Source organism: Eutrema salsugineum, unplaced genomic scaffold, assembly GCF_000478725.1.
Source record: "Eutrema salsugineum unplaced genomic scaffold, Eutsalg1_0 scaffold_9, whole genome shotgun sequence".
In the NCBI taxonomy this organism is placed as follows: domain Eukaryota; kingdom Viridiplantae; phylum Streptophyta; class Magnoliopsida; order Brassicales; family Brassicaceae; genus Eutrema; species Eutrema salsugineum.
Genome location: NW_006256342.1, coordinates 1566062 through 1583181, shown reverse-complemented (window position 1 = coordinate 1583181; position 17120 = coordinate 1566062). Strand labels below are relative to the sequence as shown.

Sequence of the window (17120 nt, the reverse complement as noted above, 5' to 3'; positions counted from 1 at the left end):
TTCGCATCTACAACACTAATATATTTTTACAATAATATAAGATACTAAGATAGGACATACATATATATTGGAAAAAAAAAAAGATGTAGTTTTTGTTTAGGGTATTGTTGTCATTTGTGGTTGAGAGGCTTATATTAGAGAAAACTATGATTAAGAAACGAACTAACATGTTTTCGTCAATTAAACATGAACTTTTTTAGTAAAGTTCAAAAAAAAAAACAATGTGTGTTGGCTCGGCCAATTTAAGTACTACTGTAGGCAACTTCTGATTTAATCCAGATGTGTGTTAGCGTTAATCCCCGTCAAAATACAAGTTAAAATGTCAACCTAAGTTTATGTTTTTCTTTTTGTTTATTGAAGAATCTTTTTTTTTTGGCCGAAAACATATCATCCATTATTTTCAGTTGTTATAAAAAAGAAAAAACACATATATTATTTTAGTATGAAAGAAAGCGTTAGACGGATATAATAAAGATCCTCTACATCTATTACTTGATACTCCAACAGCATCATTGTCGTTTATCATCTATTTTTGGGCTTAAATTACTCGTCCCTACTTGTTTACCACTAACACCGTAACACGTTACAGCTTTTTAATGCCCTCGCCGTCTCGAAAAGGATGCTTTGTTGTATAGAAGACTGAGGATCCGAATTATTATTAGTATGGTAATTGCGGTTGTTGTAGCCTCTAGTGCGATGAAAGATTAGAAAAAATAGAATAAAGTTTCATATTGCAACATTTTGTTCCAGTAGACCGTAGTTATGAATACCGGTATAGAGGCATAAGTCATTTAATGCGTATGGGATACGCAAAATTCATTGTGTCTACTAAAAGCTTAAACGTGTCCAATGGTTTTATTTGTCCTTCCTAGTTCTCTAACGTACTCTATCAAGACGACGAAGAACATTTATTTATTCTAATTACTCATTCTTCGGGACCTTTCAATTCCATACAGTAAAGTCAGTGTTATGTTTAAAAAGGAACGGCACTAAATACCTGGCTAAATCTGATTTTCACTCAGAAATTTATAGATAGAAAGTTTTGTTGGTTTGTAAATATAGGTAAAGTTTGGTTTTTCTGTGTTATTCGTTGATTAGTAGAACTAGACAACTAGTCATATAAGAGTTCGACCTAATTAATCACTTAACCTATGAGGTACTTACATAAAAGAGAAAGAAAAAAACTTTAGAAACTTCCGATTTGACAAAAAAGGCAATGTACGATTATGGCAGATATTTTTATGAACTTTGCGTTAATTTTAATATGATTCACTATTTATTTTAAATCGACACCTCAAGATCGTAGTGTAAATTTAGTTCGGTATAACAATTTCGACAACCACGTGTAACAATATAATAATAGCAATAATTATAACACTGAATCCCATCTTTATAAAAAGTATAAAAAACAAAGTCAACGTCTTGTTTGTTGCTAGCGTTCACTATCTCGATAAGTCTTTTTTTCGGATAAGACAAAATTGTTTAACATTTTTTACGTATCCAATTACGTATAAGTCGACAGATATGAGATTCACGTTTAAGAAAAAACAAATTTGTTCATGTTTTTAATTATTTCATTAATCAAAGGAGTTTTAATTATTGTCCGTTATAATCATAGAAGTCACAAAAAATGATGAAAAGATTATGCAAGTCTATAGTTTTCTTTTTATCAAAGGAATGTGAATCCGAAATATGAAGAATTGAAGGACCCATGACATTGTGTAATAACGACTAGTGTCTCATAAGTCACCACAACATCTTGCAGCTTTCAGGGGTTTTCGCTGCTTTTCAATCCATTTTTATTACTTGAATATCCATTTTTCCTTTCTTTTATTCTACAGTTTGTTTCCTTCTAGAACATCTTTTATTTATTTTTATTTCTATATCATATAGTATACATTTAAATTAACTTTGCCCAACAATATAAAAATTTAAATTAACATGTACTAAATTAGTTCTTCTTCATTTCTTCCTCTTTGGGTTTCCTTCGAGCATTGAACTCTTGATATCACAATTAAAGTTAGAAAACGAAATAAATCGAGAGGCCCATTAGGCCATTAGTGTTTGATCCTCATCATACGGCATCGTTTGATCGTCGTATACATTGATTGATATCCTTAAACCTTTTGGTAATTATTTTTTCTACAGCCATGCAAGGAGATTATCGGCGTTATTTCTTCCTCAATCTTCACTCCTGCAGCAACAGAAGTCGATAAACTCGATGGAGATTAACCCATGCATGGAATGTTCCTCAAAAAGGGTTTTCTTAGTTCAGTTGTCATCTCTTCCCGTGGTGACGTGGTGTGGCAGAATGGGAACTTGTTCGATGAAATCCCTGAGAAAAAACTTTTTCTTTACATGTACTCAATGTGTTAAGTGATGACATTTTCGTAGTCAATGCATGTGTGGAAACCCAATAGAAGCTTACAAAACGTATGACAGAAACTCAATTGTATGATCAATGTACATTTCAGCTGTAGAAGAGTTGAAGATGCAAAGTGGGTATTTGTAAGAATTGAAATAATTAAAGAGCTTCATTTCTTGGAACTCAGTGACTGTACGTAGGATTCAATCAAAATTGTTATCCAGTTGAGACTTCAAAGTATTTCTGCCAAATGCACAAGCTGATCTTTTCCTACTGATAAGTTTCGCTTCTCCATTGTCATTAATTAATAGTGCGTGTGCAAGTATTTCATCTCTCGAACTTGGTGAGAAGATTTTTGCGAGGGCTTGACTCGGATCCAATAGTATCATTTTTCTCTCATTGATCTCTCATTGGTGAGAAGAATTAATTTTTTGCCTCTGACCCTTTGTCACACGCTATGGACTACATGATCTATACATTGAAGAACTCGGCAGAGGATTTAAGAATGGTTTGGAGGGAATTTAGTCCAAGACACAACCTCAAGATCATCATCCTCTTTGGTTTTCTTGTCCAATTAAAAATAGTAGCTGTTGACTTTTACATCTCAATGCATCATGTGACAATATATAGGACACTACTCAGATTTTTATGAGTGGATCAAAGTGGTAAGCATTAAGAAGAAAAAGGGTTGTTTTAAAAACAGTGTTTGAAGATATCTTTTGTTGTTCAACATTTAAGGTGGGAGAGGTTGAGGCCATCACATGCTCCACTAAGCAATGTTCTTTGTAGGAAAAGCACTTTGGTATAACTTTTGTACGAAAAATAGAGGATAATGGAATTAACAACAAACACAAAATGTGGAATACATTATTGAGCCTTTTGTTGTATACCTCTCTATTCACATCAAATTCTATATCTCTACTAAGTTTACTCTTTTTCAAGAAATCTCTAGGCTTCTATCGTCATCAAAACTTTATTGCGATAATCTGTGTGAGACAATTTAAATTTAGGTATCTAAATAAAGAATTATGGAATTTATCAGCCACCCAAATCTGAGGAGAAGCAATCTTTCACATCTCTAGTACAGCAATTTGTTTTTCTCTTCTTACAACGTTCTTTGTGTGATGGTTGAACTAGAATTTTGTAATATGTTATTAATAGATTTAAAACTTTATATATATATCAGAAGATAAGTTAGCAGTCGATACTTTTAAACTCAGGACACACAAGCCTTGGACTTGTTATTACTTAGTATAATAACAAAGAAGAATCATTCAAAGATCCACTTCGCTAATAAATTTACAAGAATCTTGGTAGGGGGAATGAATTATTGAAAAACTGGCTGGTTATATGTGTACTGTTTGTGGTTGACAAGAAAAATAAGTGAACTGTTTGTGATGTTTACATCGATATATATAAGACAAAACGATGGGTGTAATTTAGCAAAATAAAGAAATGAAGGGACCATTGGCTGGGATAATTTTGGGTAAATGAAATACAGAGAGAAAGAGAGTGACGTCGATAGAATGTGGGGAGGGGAAAGGTTAAAGGGCAAAGATACCGAATCTTCTCTTAGCTTTGCGACTTGGCCTTTTTTATTTATCAATCACACCCACTAAAAATCATAAATTTGGTGAAATAATTTGAAGCGATAGAACTAATAAGTACTCGAATATAGAGGTATTGATTTTTAGGGGTATTTATCAGATGGTTATCTGCAGAATGTTACGAATATATTTTTCAATATAAAAATAATATAATTAAAAAATAGTTAGACTTATAAAAAATTATGAGTCGAACGTAACTCGCACACAAAATATGTCAAGAAAATTATAAATTATTTTGAAACATATGAAACAGACCAGATTTACAATATATATATATATATTGGTTTTATATACAGTTACTATTACACATAGATTAAAGTCAGTCACACAAAATATATCAATATTTCTATATATTTTGATTGTGGAAAACTTTCTCCTTGTAGTATATGAAAACAAATTTTAATAATATTTGTTTAGTAATATTTCGTTAAGAATCTAAAACTTTGAAAAATGTAAAGATAACGAGCTGCAAATCTTCATCTTAAAATGTATTTGAGGAACTACCAATTCGAATAAACATCGATTCATGTAAAGAAGTTTTAAGTATTTTCAGATTGTGAAAGAGTATTAGACTGTCTCCTGCGGTGGTAAGCGGTCGACAATTTATACCATGTGACTATACAAACTGACAGGAAAACATTGGTGGTAGGAGTCACGAGGCCGACGAAAAACAAAGAAGCAAATATAGTTTCGTCACAGACTTACTGGTTATGTGCCATTTGTAGTTTTAAAATCGCATACCTACACATTTGTTTTTGTTTGTGAATTTTTGTTGTCTAGAACAATGAATAAGTTGTTACCCGAATTAGTATCTCAACAACCGATTGAATTTGGAACCAGACGTTCGAGCGCAGGACTTGAGGAGATATATACTATATAGTATTCTTGAGTACAAAAAGGTAAAGAAGAATATAGTAATAAAGATTGTTTCTGACGGAAAAAAGATAATATTAAACAGTTATGGGTTCTGTACTGTTATCGTTAAGTTCGTTCCCTTTACTTCAAAACGTTTTTAACTATCTAGTTTAGAACCGTTTTAACCCCGTTGTTAACATTTTGGTCAACCAACAGTAACAAAAAAGACAAAAAGACAAAAAGACAAAAAGACAGAAACAATAAAATTTATTTTATACTGTATGTAATTTAAGCTTACAGGAAAAAAAGCCTCGTAGAATGTGGATCGTTCTTATTCTGCCGAACAAACAAAACAAAAAAAACAACAAGAGGGATATTTTATGTAATTTATGAAGCTTTCCACGTTCTCGACCAAGCAACTAAGCGACAAAAACAACCGCCCGTACCACCCCGTGCGGTCCAAACGCTTAGATTTTCACGCGATTTTGCTACAAACTCCTTAACGCGCTGCCTCTTCTGCATTATTTCTCTTAATTAATTAATTGTTCAGAACAATGATGTAAATTACCATTGACTCCAACACACTTATTGTAGAGCAATGTGTAAAGATTATTCTGGGTGTGACTCCTCGAGAAGGAATGGATAATTACTATTTTTGGTTGATTTCCCAAAACATTCATCTCATTAGGAAAATTATATTTTTGAAATACTTTTTCCAGTGAAACGAATGAGAATATAGTAGGATTAATATTATAATTGCAAATTAACCAAATCGGTATGGTAAAGCAACACACACAGCAAAGCCAAACCATAATGTAGAGAGTAGAAAACACGCGCTGTAGAGAGAGCGTGTGTGGGAGTGAGGAGTAGCTTCGTATTTAACACCACCATCCACCACTAATTATAATGTTCGCTTCGTCATGTCTGACTAATACTCATTTAATTAAAAGGCAGTTTTTTTTGTTCTGTTTTCTTATATATATATATATATAAATAAAAAGGTTGTATTTCGCAAGATAAGATTCCCTACTTAAAGCCTCTGACGCAGAAAGAAGGGTTTCAATCTCATTAAAAGAGGAGAACGTTTAGAGAGAGAGAAGAGGCAGACAGACATCTTTTTGTTTTTGTTGTCTTTGTGGACACTTGCCTCTGTCTCTGTCTCTCTGTGTATCTCTTTTGTTTTCGAAGATGTAAAGATTTTTTTCATTTTCCTTAAAATAATCGTCCCTTTGTAATCTCCTTAGATTTCTCTGTCTCTCCTCTAGCCGACTCCACAGATTTGAACCCTTTTTTTCTTTCTCTCTAAGTTCTCTGTTCTCATACTAAGGTAACTATTTCCACTCTCTTTTATCATTTCTTGTTTGATTATTCAATACTGATTTCATTTCTACTCCTTGCGTTTCTGAGACTTCGGAATTCTGGTCCTTTTTTTCTGTTTGTGATTTTTTTTTTGTCAATTTGTGATGCTGTCACAAGTGGGTTTTGTAATATATTTATCTTAAATTTGTGTGGAGAGACTCAGAAATTTCTAAGATTTAGCTGAATTGAGGCAAACACACACGAGCTCAATTAAAATTCGCATCATGGGAATTGGGATTCGACAGTGTTTGAGAACGATGTGTAGCTAAATTTGATGTCGACAAACCTTAAGTTTATGTACAAATATTACAAATTGGGAATAGATTTTGTGTATTTCAAGAAATCGACTAACAAACTTTGTCTCATCTTCATGTTGTTGGTGGATGTGTTTAGTGTTGTAAGTTGGCATATTGTCTGATACGTATTTATTATATTTTTATAAATACAGTGTGTTTCTATGTGTAGCATTTTGGATTCCACCTTTTGACCAATAATATCTTCTTTTACAAAAGTTTTTATTTTATTTTTACTATTTTATAACTTTTTTTCCTTCATGTTTCTCCCTTTGACAGCTACTACTTCTAAGTTTCGTTTTTCTAAGCATCGATTCCTTTATGCAAATAGAGAGAATCTCATGTCAAGTCTTGGAAAAAAAGAAGTGATCTTTTAGTTTTGATTTTCATAGTAAGAGATCTTTTAGGAATCTATTCTCGTGTTTTTCTTTGGTTGAGAAGGACCAGAGAAGGAGCAGAGTTTTTTTTCAGAGAATCTCAGTTTGTGGTCTCTCTTTATGAAATCTTTTATCTATATCTTCTCTAGATTCCGCTACTTCTGTCGAGTTACTTAGTGGCCAAGATTCACTTATTTGACTCGGCAGGCAAAATCTCCGAATATCTTATCTTCTTCCAAGTTGTTGAGAGACTTAAAAGCCTGCTTCTTCTTACCCCTTTTTCTTGTTCTCTGTATATTGGTGATAGAAAATAACTTCTTTTGGTTAACTGCAGAACGTGTGAAGAACTGAAAATTCAGAAGATCTTATTTCTTTTTTGATGGCTAAAGTTTATTGGCCATATTTCGATCCTGAATATGAGAACTTGAGCACCAGAATCAACCCTCCAAGGTAATAAATATTACACTGAGTCCATTGAAATTATTTCATTCAAGAACGTAGAGTCATTGATGCTGTATTTAAAGCTCATACTTTTCTGTGCTCTTGTTGTTGTTTCAGTGTTTCCATAGATAACACTAGCTGCAAAGAATGTACTCTTGTCAAGGTAAAGCTCTTCCTTGTCGGATAAGTCGATTTGATGATTTAACTGATATTTGATGCCTGTGACACTCTTACTTAACAGGTTGACAGTATGAACAAACCTGGAATACTACTGGAAGTTGTGCAAGTCCTCACCGATCTTGATCTCACAATCACCAAAGCATATATTTCTTCTGATGGTGGATGGTTCATGGACGGTAATATTTGCAACTTTTTTTAAACATTCAAAACAGATTATTTCATTCCAATAAAACATCTCACTGATTCCATCTTCACATCTTTGTAGTATTCCATGTCACTGATCAACAAGGAAACAAGGTTACTGATAGCAAGACCATCGATTACATCGAAAAGGTATATAAACAAAAGCAGTTTTATATTGTATGGTTTATATAATGTATACAATTAGCATTGTTATTACAATCTGATTCTTGCTTTGTTTTCAAAAGGTGTTAGGACCAAAGGGTCATGCTTCGGCTTCACAAAACACTTGGCCAGGTAAAAGAGTAGGTGTCCATTCATTAGGCGACCACACATCGATCGAGATTATTGCTCGTGATCGTCCTGGTCTCTTGTCTGAGATCTCAGCCGTGCTAGCAGACCTGCACTTCAACGTGGTGGCAGCTGAAGCATGGACTCATAACCGTAGGATCGCTTGTGTTCTCTATGTGAATGATAACGAAACGTCTAGAGCTGTAGAAGACGCAGAGAGATTGTCTGCCATGGAAGAACAGCTCAACCTTGTGCTACGTGGATGTGAACAAGAAGATGAGAAAGTTGCTCGGACGAGTCTCTCCATTGGTTCGACTCATGTTGACCGTAGGCTTCATCAGATGCTATTCGCTGATAGAGACTACGAAGCAGTGACTACTAAGCTTGATGGTTCCACTTCTCCTGGACTCGATCCCAAGATCACGGTTGAGCATTGCGAAGAGAAAGGTTACTCGGTGATAAGCGTGAGCTGCGAGGATCGAGCCAAGCTCATGTTCGACATTGTATGCACGCTTACGGATATGCAATACATTGTGTTTCACGCCACGATTTCATCCAACGGTCCTCATGCCTCCCAAGAGTATTTCATCAGACACAAAGACGGTTGCACGCTGGACTCGGAAGGAGAGAAAGAGAGAGTTATCAAATGCCTAGAAGCTGCAATCCATAGAAGAGTCAGCGAGGTAAGATAACTCAAAAAAAAAAAAGAAAGAAAAACACTTCCATTTTGGTGTTTCTTGCATTAGAAGCAACGACTGGTTAAGTTTATATTGTCTGAAATTCAACTCTAGGGTTGGAGTTTGGAGCTCTGCGCAAAGGACAGAGTTGGATTACTGTCGGAAGTAACTAGGATTCTGAGAGAGCACGGGCTTTCAGTGACAAGAGCTGGTGTGACAACAGTAGGAGAACAAGCGGTTAACGTTTTCTATGTGAGAGATGCTTCAGGGAATCCAGTGGACGTGAAGACAATCGAGGCGTTACGCGGAGAGATCGGACACAGTATGATGATTAACGTCAAGAACAAGGTTCCAAGCAGAAGAGGGAAAGAAGAAGGTCAAGCCGGTACAGGAGGAGGATGGGCCAAAACCAGTTTCTTCTTTGGGAATTTGCTAGAGAAGTTGTTGCCTTGAGAGAAAAGGTAACTATCAATCAATTACATTGTGTGGATAAATTGTACTGTTAAATGTGTATTCTGGTCTAGAAGGTCTAGTGGGGTGTTTTGACTTGGTTAGGGATTTTGGTGGTAACCCGAAATCGAACCGAACCAAAACCGGGTTTTTGGTTACTTATTCATAGTAAGACCGGGAAATGCACCGTTTGAACATGTCTATAATAGAATAATAATATGGACCTTCTCCAATTGGAAGGTTTGCTTTTGTGTATGAAACTCAATCCTTCTTGTTATCTATTTTCTTTAACCAATTGTATGATATCCCATATTGTTAAGAATTTTGAATTTCGTTCTTTCTATTTTGTTATTTGGATAGAAAATTAGTTACTATTGGGAAACCTATGTCGTAATTTTTTTTATCAAAATGGTGCATTGGCCTGGCCATGAAAATGAGTTGATTGACTTAGCAAGGTAGCATAAGACAACATAATAATTAGACATATACTTAGCTGAATAATCCAGTATACAGTTAAATAGCATATAAGCCTAAAAATGTTATAAATAGGTTTGTGTGTGTGGATATTTTGGCTATAAGTTTCAATCTTTCTACAATATATCAAGATTTGGAATTGAAATAAGCAAAAGCGTAATTATACATCATTCTACGAAATGAATACTATCTCTATTGATAAAATAAGATTGAAATTTGGTTGAAATTTGGTTGAAATAGGCCCTTGAATTGGGGAAGAGCTCATGGAGAGTAGATGCTAGGGAAGCAATTAAAGAAAACGGCATGGAGTGCGGCCTCGGATTAGGCTTAGCTCTCCAAACATGCAAGAAACTAGGAAAAAGTAAACGGCTGGCTGTTTCCCTGTCTTTGCTTATAATATTACTTCTTCCATAATTAATGTGCATATGTTTATATATATATAAGCAATATATTTTTTGAATTGATATTTTAAGCAAAATTTAAATAACGTTAAAATTTAAAACTATGAAGTCGTTGCGTGACCCTCCTAAACAAGAAATACGAACTCGTTCCCGCGGAACAATCAAACAATTCATTTTATGTTTAAGATTCAGGTTGCGTATTTTTATTTTATATGTAAAAAAATAATGCAATTGTCTTTAAATACATGTGATCTTAACGATTTTTTTTTCTTAGTTACGTGAAACTACAAACAACACTGATTAGTAATCCAAAGGTGTTGTATGTTAACTTCTTTAACAAAAAGGAACTTATTACGGTAAACTGGTAAATAGCAAACGGTGTCAGTATGTCACTAATAATAGAACCAATCAAATCTTAATTAATTTTTATTTAAAACAGAAAAAGAAAATCTTGAGTTAGTAATCCAAAGGTGTTATAGGAGGTGAAGGAATGAAAGCGAAAAACGTGCCCACCAACCCAAAGACCTCCTGAGCCACAAGGTGCATTTTGGTAGTTCTTGCGAGTTGTACTTTTAATTCTGTTTTTTTTTTATGGATCTTCTGTTTCTTACTTTTTTTACTCCATGTAACTTTTTGGCGATTATTTTAAGTAGGATATATTGAATTTTCCTGAACATCAGTTGTGAGTGAAATAGATTGGTTTTATTTCATACAAATAAAAGTTATCTACGAAACATTTAACAACGAAAGATTAATTCTATGGGAAACCCTTTAACAAAAAATTTATGGATGAAATATGGTGAGAGAAAAATTTCACCATTTAGGATTGATGGAATGAAGCCGTTCAAAAAAAAGGCGTTCAAAAAAAAAAAGGATTGATGGAATGTTCCACACAACAAAAATTCTTCATAATTTTGGGGAGGTGGGATAAATCAATATTATATATATCTCGTTCATTCTTTTTATTTTACGATTTAAAACTTAAGAATTTGTAGTAATTTTTTCATATCTCATTAATTAATTCTATTTCAACAATTTTCTTTTACGTTTACCATTTCGAATTTCAAAAGTCTTACTGTAACTGTAATGATTTTTTTCTATAAAGGAGATCTTTGTGTTTGCTATCTGTGTTTTGAACTTCTTCTTTTTTTGTTAAAGATCTATGATTTGAACTTGCAATATCACCTGGTTAGTAACCAATAGAACTTTGAAATTTTTAGAACAGAATAAATATTGTTATATTGTCTTCTAACTGATTTATGAGTTGGGTTTATGCAATTCTATAAATGTTTTATAAACTAAAGAAACAACTATTATTATTATTTTTTTTTGAATCTAATGTTAAATTATATTCAAAAAAAAAATGACTTTTTACAACTTTTTCAATCTGTTTCTTGACTTAGACTGGAAATACAAAGAACATCTTATCGTGTTGCAAACCTGAGTTGTAACCCCTCCTCATATCGCAGGTCACCTGATTCCCGAATAGAGCAGAGCTGAGTTCTCATGTTTTTGTCCAGAATTTTGATAATGCGATGCGCAGGAGAGGGCCTTTCTCCGTGTTTTCTGCCGTTTCGTTCCCGCCATATAGCATAGATAGACATTTGGAATGCATACCTAATGAGGAAACCATGAGTTCGATTCCCAGGTGGTTTAACGATCAACCGCACCACCTCCTCCCACTCCGTCGTGAACTGTGCCTTCAACAGACCATGGACCATGGCATGCCAAACTTCCGTCGAAAAGGGGCAAGAGAAGAAGAGATGGTCTCGGGATTCCAACTGACTCCCACAAAGACCGCAACTCGAGTTTATGTTGATATTCCACAGCGTCATTCGGTCGCCGGTAGCTAGTCTGTTCCAAAATGCTAGCCAAGTCACAAACATGTACTTTGCGGTAGATTGTGAGAACCAGACCCCTTTATACCAGGTTACGCGAGGCTTCGCCTGCCGAATTTGACTCCAAGTATCCCAAGCTGCAAATTTCGGCTTGTGCTGACCATTCCTCTGTTTCCAAAGAGCAAGATCAGAGGACGTTGTATCTGGCCTCTGTCTGAGCATGTCAAGTTCAGTCTCCACCTCTTTCAACAGCTCTTGACGGTGTCGCCGTCGTCTTGGTCTAGCGAGAACCTCAGCAAGAGTTCTCTGCTTGGATATACCCAAATCAATACAGCCCCGATCACCCAATCTGTCGAACAAACAACCCAGCTTGCTCCATGAGTCAAACCAGAAGTAAACATCATCCCCTTTTTTAACCTGAACTGAATGGAAATTCTTTGCCAGGGTGCGATACTTTAAAAGCTTCTTCCACATCCAAAGAGCCCAAAGTGGTCGTGTCTTTAACCGCCCAGAAAGATCCTTCTCTTATGAGCTGTCTCTGAACCCAGTTAACCCAAAGAGAAATTTTCCCTGATTGAATCCTCCAAATCAGCTTCAAACAGCATGTTTTACTAGCTTCCTCAAGGGATCTCAATCCCAAACCTCCTTCCTCCTTTGGCGTGCAGACATCAACCCAAGCGACTTTAGCTTTTTTAGAACTCAAAGCCGGTCCCGACCATAAGAAAGTAGAGCAGAGTTTGTCAATCTCTTTAATGCAGCTTTTCGGAAGCCTAAAAGCTTGTATCCAAAAATTTGTGATGCTAAAAATTACTGATCCAACCAACTGTAATCTTCCTGCGAACGACAGAGGCCTGGCTGTCCACGATGTAATCCGGTTTTTAACACTCTCGATAAGTGGCAAGTAATCAGAAGCTTTCATTTTTTTGGTAATCAGAGGCAAACCAAGATACCTTACAGGTAGCTCACCATACTCCAAAGGAAACTGATTCAGAATCTGGTTTTTTATATCATCCGCTACACCAGCCATATAAATCGACGACTTTTCAAGACTGATCTTGAGACCTGACCCTTTTGCGAAGCCATCAAAAATTTTTAAAATCCCCTCAACCGACCTTTTTTCTCCCCTTGCAAACACCATCAGGTCATCAGCAAAACATAAATGAGTTAACATAAGATTCTTACAGCCTGGGTGATAGTTGATTTCTCCGTTGTAAGCCGCCTTATCAATCAGCCAGGAAAGCACATTCATACAGATCACAAACAAGTATGGAGATAAAGAACATCCCTGTCTGAGACCTCTCTCACTCCCAAAATATCCTGTGAGTTCCCCGTTGACTTGAACCGAGAACGAAGCTGTCGAGATGCAAAGCTTAATCCAATGGATGAATTTAGCCGGGAAAGCCATAGCCTGTAACGTGTTCAACAAGAATTCCCATTGGACTGAATCAAAAGCTTTCGAAATATCGATTTTCATTGCGCATCGAGGGGTAACTGAGCTTAAATGATAGTCTTTAACAAGCTCTGTAGCTAGTAAGACGTTTTCCATCAAGAGTCTGTCCTTTACAAAAGCAAATTGATTCGGTGAAATGAACTTGGGCAAGATATCCTTGAGACGATTCGCTAAGATTTTTGAAATAATCTTGTAGAGCACATTGCAACACGAGATAGGCCTGTAGTCTTTCATTTCCACAGCCTCTTTCTTTTTCGGAATCAGGGCTAGAATTTTTGAGTTTAAACATTTCGGTAAGAAACCCAGCGTGAAAAAAAACTGTACTGCTGTGACTATATCATCGCCTATAATCGACCAAGTATCCCGGAAGAACTCGCAGGTAAATCCATCAGGCCCAGGGGCTTTATTCCTGGGCATAGAGAATAGAACCTTAGTTATCTCTTCACGCGTAACAGGTTTGACCAGTGCATTACCATCCTCTGCATCACATCGAAAGTCAAGCAAATCGCCAAGTTCCTCTGTTTTATATGCCTCAAAATCAGCAACATTCTGAGTGAGAAATTCATGAAAATAACGAGCCGCATCCACCTTTATTGTTTCCTGTGTTGTGACCATGCTTCCATCGCCACACTTAATCTCTATGATACTATTCCTTACTTCACGAGTTTTGGCTGCATTGTGAAACACTTTGTTGTTTTTATCTCCAATCCTCAGCCAATGCAATTTCGATTTTTGACAAAGAAATCTCTCCTCTAGCTCCACCAATCTAGTCCATCTTTCAAGAGCTCTGGCTTCCATATCCACTGCAACGGTCGTCGGATTTTCCATAGTTCTCCCTTGAGCCTCACATAAGGTCGAAAAAGCCTCCTTTACCCTCTTCGAGATGTCTGCTACCAAATCCCGACCCAGACCTCTGCAGAGAGGTTTCATCTGCTTGAGTTTTTTTTGTTAATCTGAACATTGCTTGAGTAGAACCAAATAGAGGCGGCGACAGATCCCACTTTCTCTTAACCTCAGTTTGAAAATTCGGATGGAAAGACGTGACGTTAGTGTATTTAAATGGTTTCTTGATCCTTCCGGCAGCCTCTTTGATGTAGAAACGACATCGCAGATGGTCGGAACATCCTCCTGGTTCGAAGAAACTGTACGATCTGTCATATTGGTGAATCCATTCCTTGTTAACTAAAACTCGATCAAGCTTCTTGCAAATCAAACCCTCTCTTCTCTTATTACACCAGGTAAACGTTTGTCCCTGATAAGCCAAATCCACAAGCTCACAGGTGTTGACCAAATCCTGAAAATCGCCCATGCCAGGAGGTATAGACGGCGAGGTTGAAAACTGCGAGTGCTCGTCTCCTCTTAAAATTTCGTTAAAATCTCCCCCAATCAACCAGGCTTTACCTCGGAATAGAGGCGAAGTGTTATGAAATCTGATATCGTCCCACAAGTGCTTTCTATCTTCCACAAAATTCGATGCATAGACAAAAGAGACAAAGAAGTCTTCTTTCCTTCCCTCCACTAACACCGATACTGTTATCATCTGAGCAGATTTGTACAGAGGCGTGATGCGCACATTTTGCCGCCAAATCACCCAAAGTCGACCCAAGCGATGATCTTCATAATTTGTGAGCAAAGACCAGTCACTAAACAGCTTTGAGCAGATGCTCATTGCCTTGTTTTCCTTAACTTTTGTTTCAATAATGCAGCCAAAATCAAAATTTCCCTTCATAACCCAATCCCGAACCACTTGATGCTTACTTTTTTTGTTTAAACCTCTGATGTTCCAAAAGAACCCAGACATTAACAGTTTTTTGAAGTGTGACATGTTTCCCGAATACCAGGGATATTGCTTCCCTTTGCATTCGTTGCGTTTTGGTTTGCCAGAAATTTGTGAGAGCCTTTCGATTGCCGCGGAAGAGACTGACATATCAATCCTCCACCCACGTCACCTGGAGCTCCCTTATGTCCCAATTTCTTGTCAACCTTTTCTACTACCAAGTCTGCACGATCAGGGTTTTGTGTGCCCACATCCTCGGTAGATTTCAGGGCCACATCTTCCTCTACCTCCACAACATTGCTTGGGATCCCTTCCTCGACAACCTCATCCTTTGTTCTTTCTAACAAATCATCTATTTGTTCCCCATTTTCATCCTTCCCACTTAAGCACCCAAATCTTGTCTTTGCCAGAATAGATACCTCACCATACATAAGCTCAGCTTTTTTCCCTGGACTTCGGCTAGGGTTCGTTGGTGTTATCCAACCCTCCTCGTCAGCTTTGACTTTAGCTTGTTCGGTTATTTTTAGAGCCTCAGGTATGTCTGCCTGGGCTGACCCTGACTTTTCTTTAACCGGAGAAACTTGTCGAGGTTCAACTTCTCCTGTACGCGTTTCTACCGGTCGTCTTTCAACCAGTGATGCTATCTCAGCAGAGCTCTTCACATCACATGTCTTCACTAAGTGACCCCATTTAGAGCAACCAGCACATCTTGGTGGAAGCCAAGGAAAGATGTACTCCACCACCGCATCAGAATTGTTGTCGGACTGAAATCAAAACTGTTTTGGTAACTCTTTTGTGAGGTTCACTTCCACAAATACCTTCGTCTCCTCCAAGTTCCTACAGGCTTCTGTATCTGGATGCAACTTCTTTGGCTTACCAAGAGGGCTGGTGAGTGCGCTTAAACCTTTCCACGTAAATAGATGTGGTGGAACCCTTTTCACTAACACCCATAGAGGAATGGATGTAAGTTCAGCTTGTTTCTTCTCCTCCAAGGGACTCCATTTTGTGATCACCACAAGTACATCACACAAGTTCCACATACCCTTTCCTTAACACCCGAGCTCTAGTGATCGGATCATTGATTCTGAATCTCACTGTAGTGCGATCTACAACGTACACATCTATCTTAACAGATTTGTCCCCTAGCGTCCAAATTCTGTTGACAAGAGCATGGATTTTCCCGACGAACGGTGCCTCTGCAAGGAATTTTCCAACCAGAAAATTTGCCCAGAGTGGTGGTGAGTCCTTAAACACACTTTCCGGGATCTTTGCTGTGGGAATCCCATCGATATCCTTAACCTCCATGTCGTAGTGAAACATCTCTACCTTGTTTTCTACGACTGAAGCCCATGACGTTTTCACCTCCACCGACTCGTTGGATTATTCCTTGCGTGTAACAATCTCACCCTCTTCAATCTCCTTCCCCGGAGATACGTCCTTTACCTCTATTTTGTCCTCCTCATCATTCTTCTCAGTTACAAAAGATACCGCCTCCACAATTTCTTTCATTGCACCAGAGCTCCCTTTGCTTTCTCTCGTCATCTCCATCCTCTCCAGTGCTTCTTCTCCCACCGATCCGGCCCCTGCGGCGGCCGCCGGCTCCATTTCGTGGTGGAAAAACCTAAAACCTTAAATCGCCTTCTGATCGCCCTCCACGTCCACGTCCACGTCAGCCCCTATTATTCTAAACTTGAGCAAGAAACAACTATTAATAATAGACAAATATTACACTCCGACAAAAATCCCTTACCCCAAATATATTCCACTTCAACATCAATTGGGATCGAAAAAACATATAATAATATAATCTCTATTTATTTTTTTTGTCAACAATATAATCTCTATTAATGCTAAGAAAGAGCTTCCCATCTATCGACATAAAAAAGGTTTATATCATCATCTTACTTTTCCCTAACATCCGTAATTTAACTAAACATTAATATCATTGGAAATTTTCCGTTGACTGGTCAAAGTCTCCCTCAGAAATGTTAAGTTTATTATGCGACTCGGCTTCGATTTGAATCAGAGAAAGTTTCTCCACCCCTTTTCAAAATATAAGTATATATAATACTTTGCTAAAAAAAGAGGTCTATATAATACTTATA

The 17120-nt window shown here is 36.8% G+C and overlaps 2 protein-coding genes across 3 annotated transcripts; one reads left to right on the top strand and one right to left on the bottom strand.

Moving 5' to 3' along the window:
• The first annotated feature begins 5904 nt into the window (after positions 1-5904).
• Positions 5905-9916, top strand: LOC18008852 (ACT domain-containing protein ACR3). 2 transcript variants are annotated; one of them, XM_024151051.1, is made up of 8 exons: positions 5905-6154; positions 7191-7306; positions 7415-7460; positions 7539-7653; positions 7743-7810; positions 7906-8631; positions 8740-9086; positions 9790-9916. In XM_024151051.1, the coding sequence occupies exons 2-7, from the start codon at positions 7236-7238 to the stop codon at positions 9076-9078; spliced, it is 1365 nt and encodes a 454-aa protein (XP_024006819.1). In that variant the 5' UTR covers positions 5905-6154; positions 7191-7235; the 3' UTR covers positions 9079-9086; positions 9790-9916. The 2 variants fall into 2 exon arrangements, with proteins under 2 accessions (XP_024006819.1, XP_006390133.1); XM_006390071.2 differs by lacking the exon at positions 9790-9916 and having other exon boundaries at positions 5906-6154; positions 8740-9394.
• A 4166-nt stretch (positions 9917-14082) lies between these two features.
• On the bottom strand, positions 14083-16335 carry LOC112081459. Its single transcript, XM_024148105.1, has 4 exons — positions 16058-16335; positions 15834-15948; positions 15077-15779; positions 14083-14852 (listed from the first exon to the last, which is right to left on the bottom strand). Exons 1-4 carry the CDS (start codon positions 16333-16335, stop codon positions 14083-14085), a joined length of 1866 nt encoding a protein of 621 aa, XP_024003873.1.
• Between the last annotated feature and the right edge of the window lie 785 nt (positions 16336-17120).

Bases quoted from the DNA above. Each gene is read 5' to 3' on its own strand.
- LOC18008852 (XM_024151051.1), top strand. From the start codon at position 7,236: ATGGCTAAAGTTTATTGGCCATATTTCGATCCTGAATATGAGAACTTG. The intron at 7,461-7,538 runs GTAAAGCTCTTC...CTTACTTAACAG, and splicing joins AAGAATGTACTCTTGTCAAG to GTTGACAGTATGAACAAACC. The intron at 7,654-7,742 runs GTAATATTTGCA...ACATCTTTGTAG, and splicing joins TGGTGGATGGTTCATGGACG to TATTCCATGTCACTGATCAA.
- LOC112081459 (XM_024148105.1), bottom strand. From the start codon at position 16,335: ATGTTTCACTACGACATGGAGGTTAAGGATATCGATGGGATTCCCACA. The intron at 15,949-16,057 runs GTATGTGGAACT...GTTAGTGAAAAG, and splicing joins GCTCGGGTGTTAAGGAAAGG to GGTTCCACCACATCTATTTA. The intron at 15,780-15,833 runs GTATTTGTGGAA...TTTTGATTTCAG, and splicing joins GGAACTTGGAGGAGACGAAG to TCCGACAACAATTCTGATGC.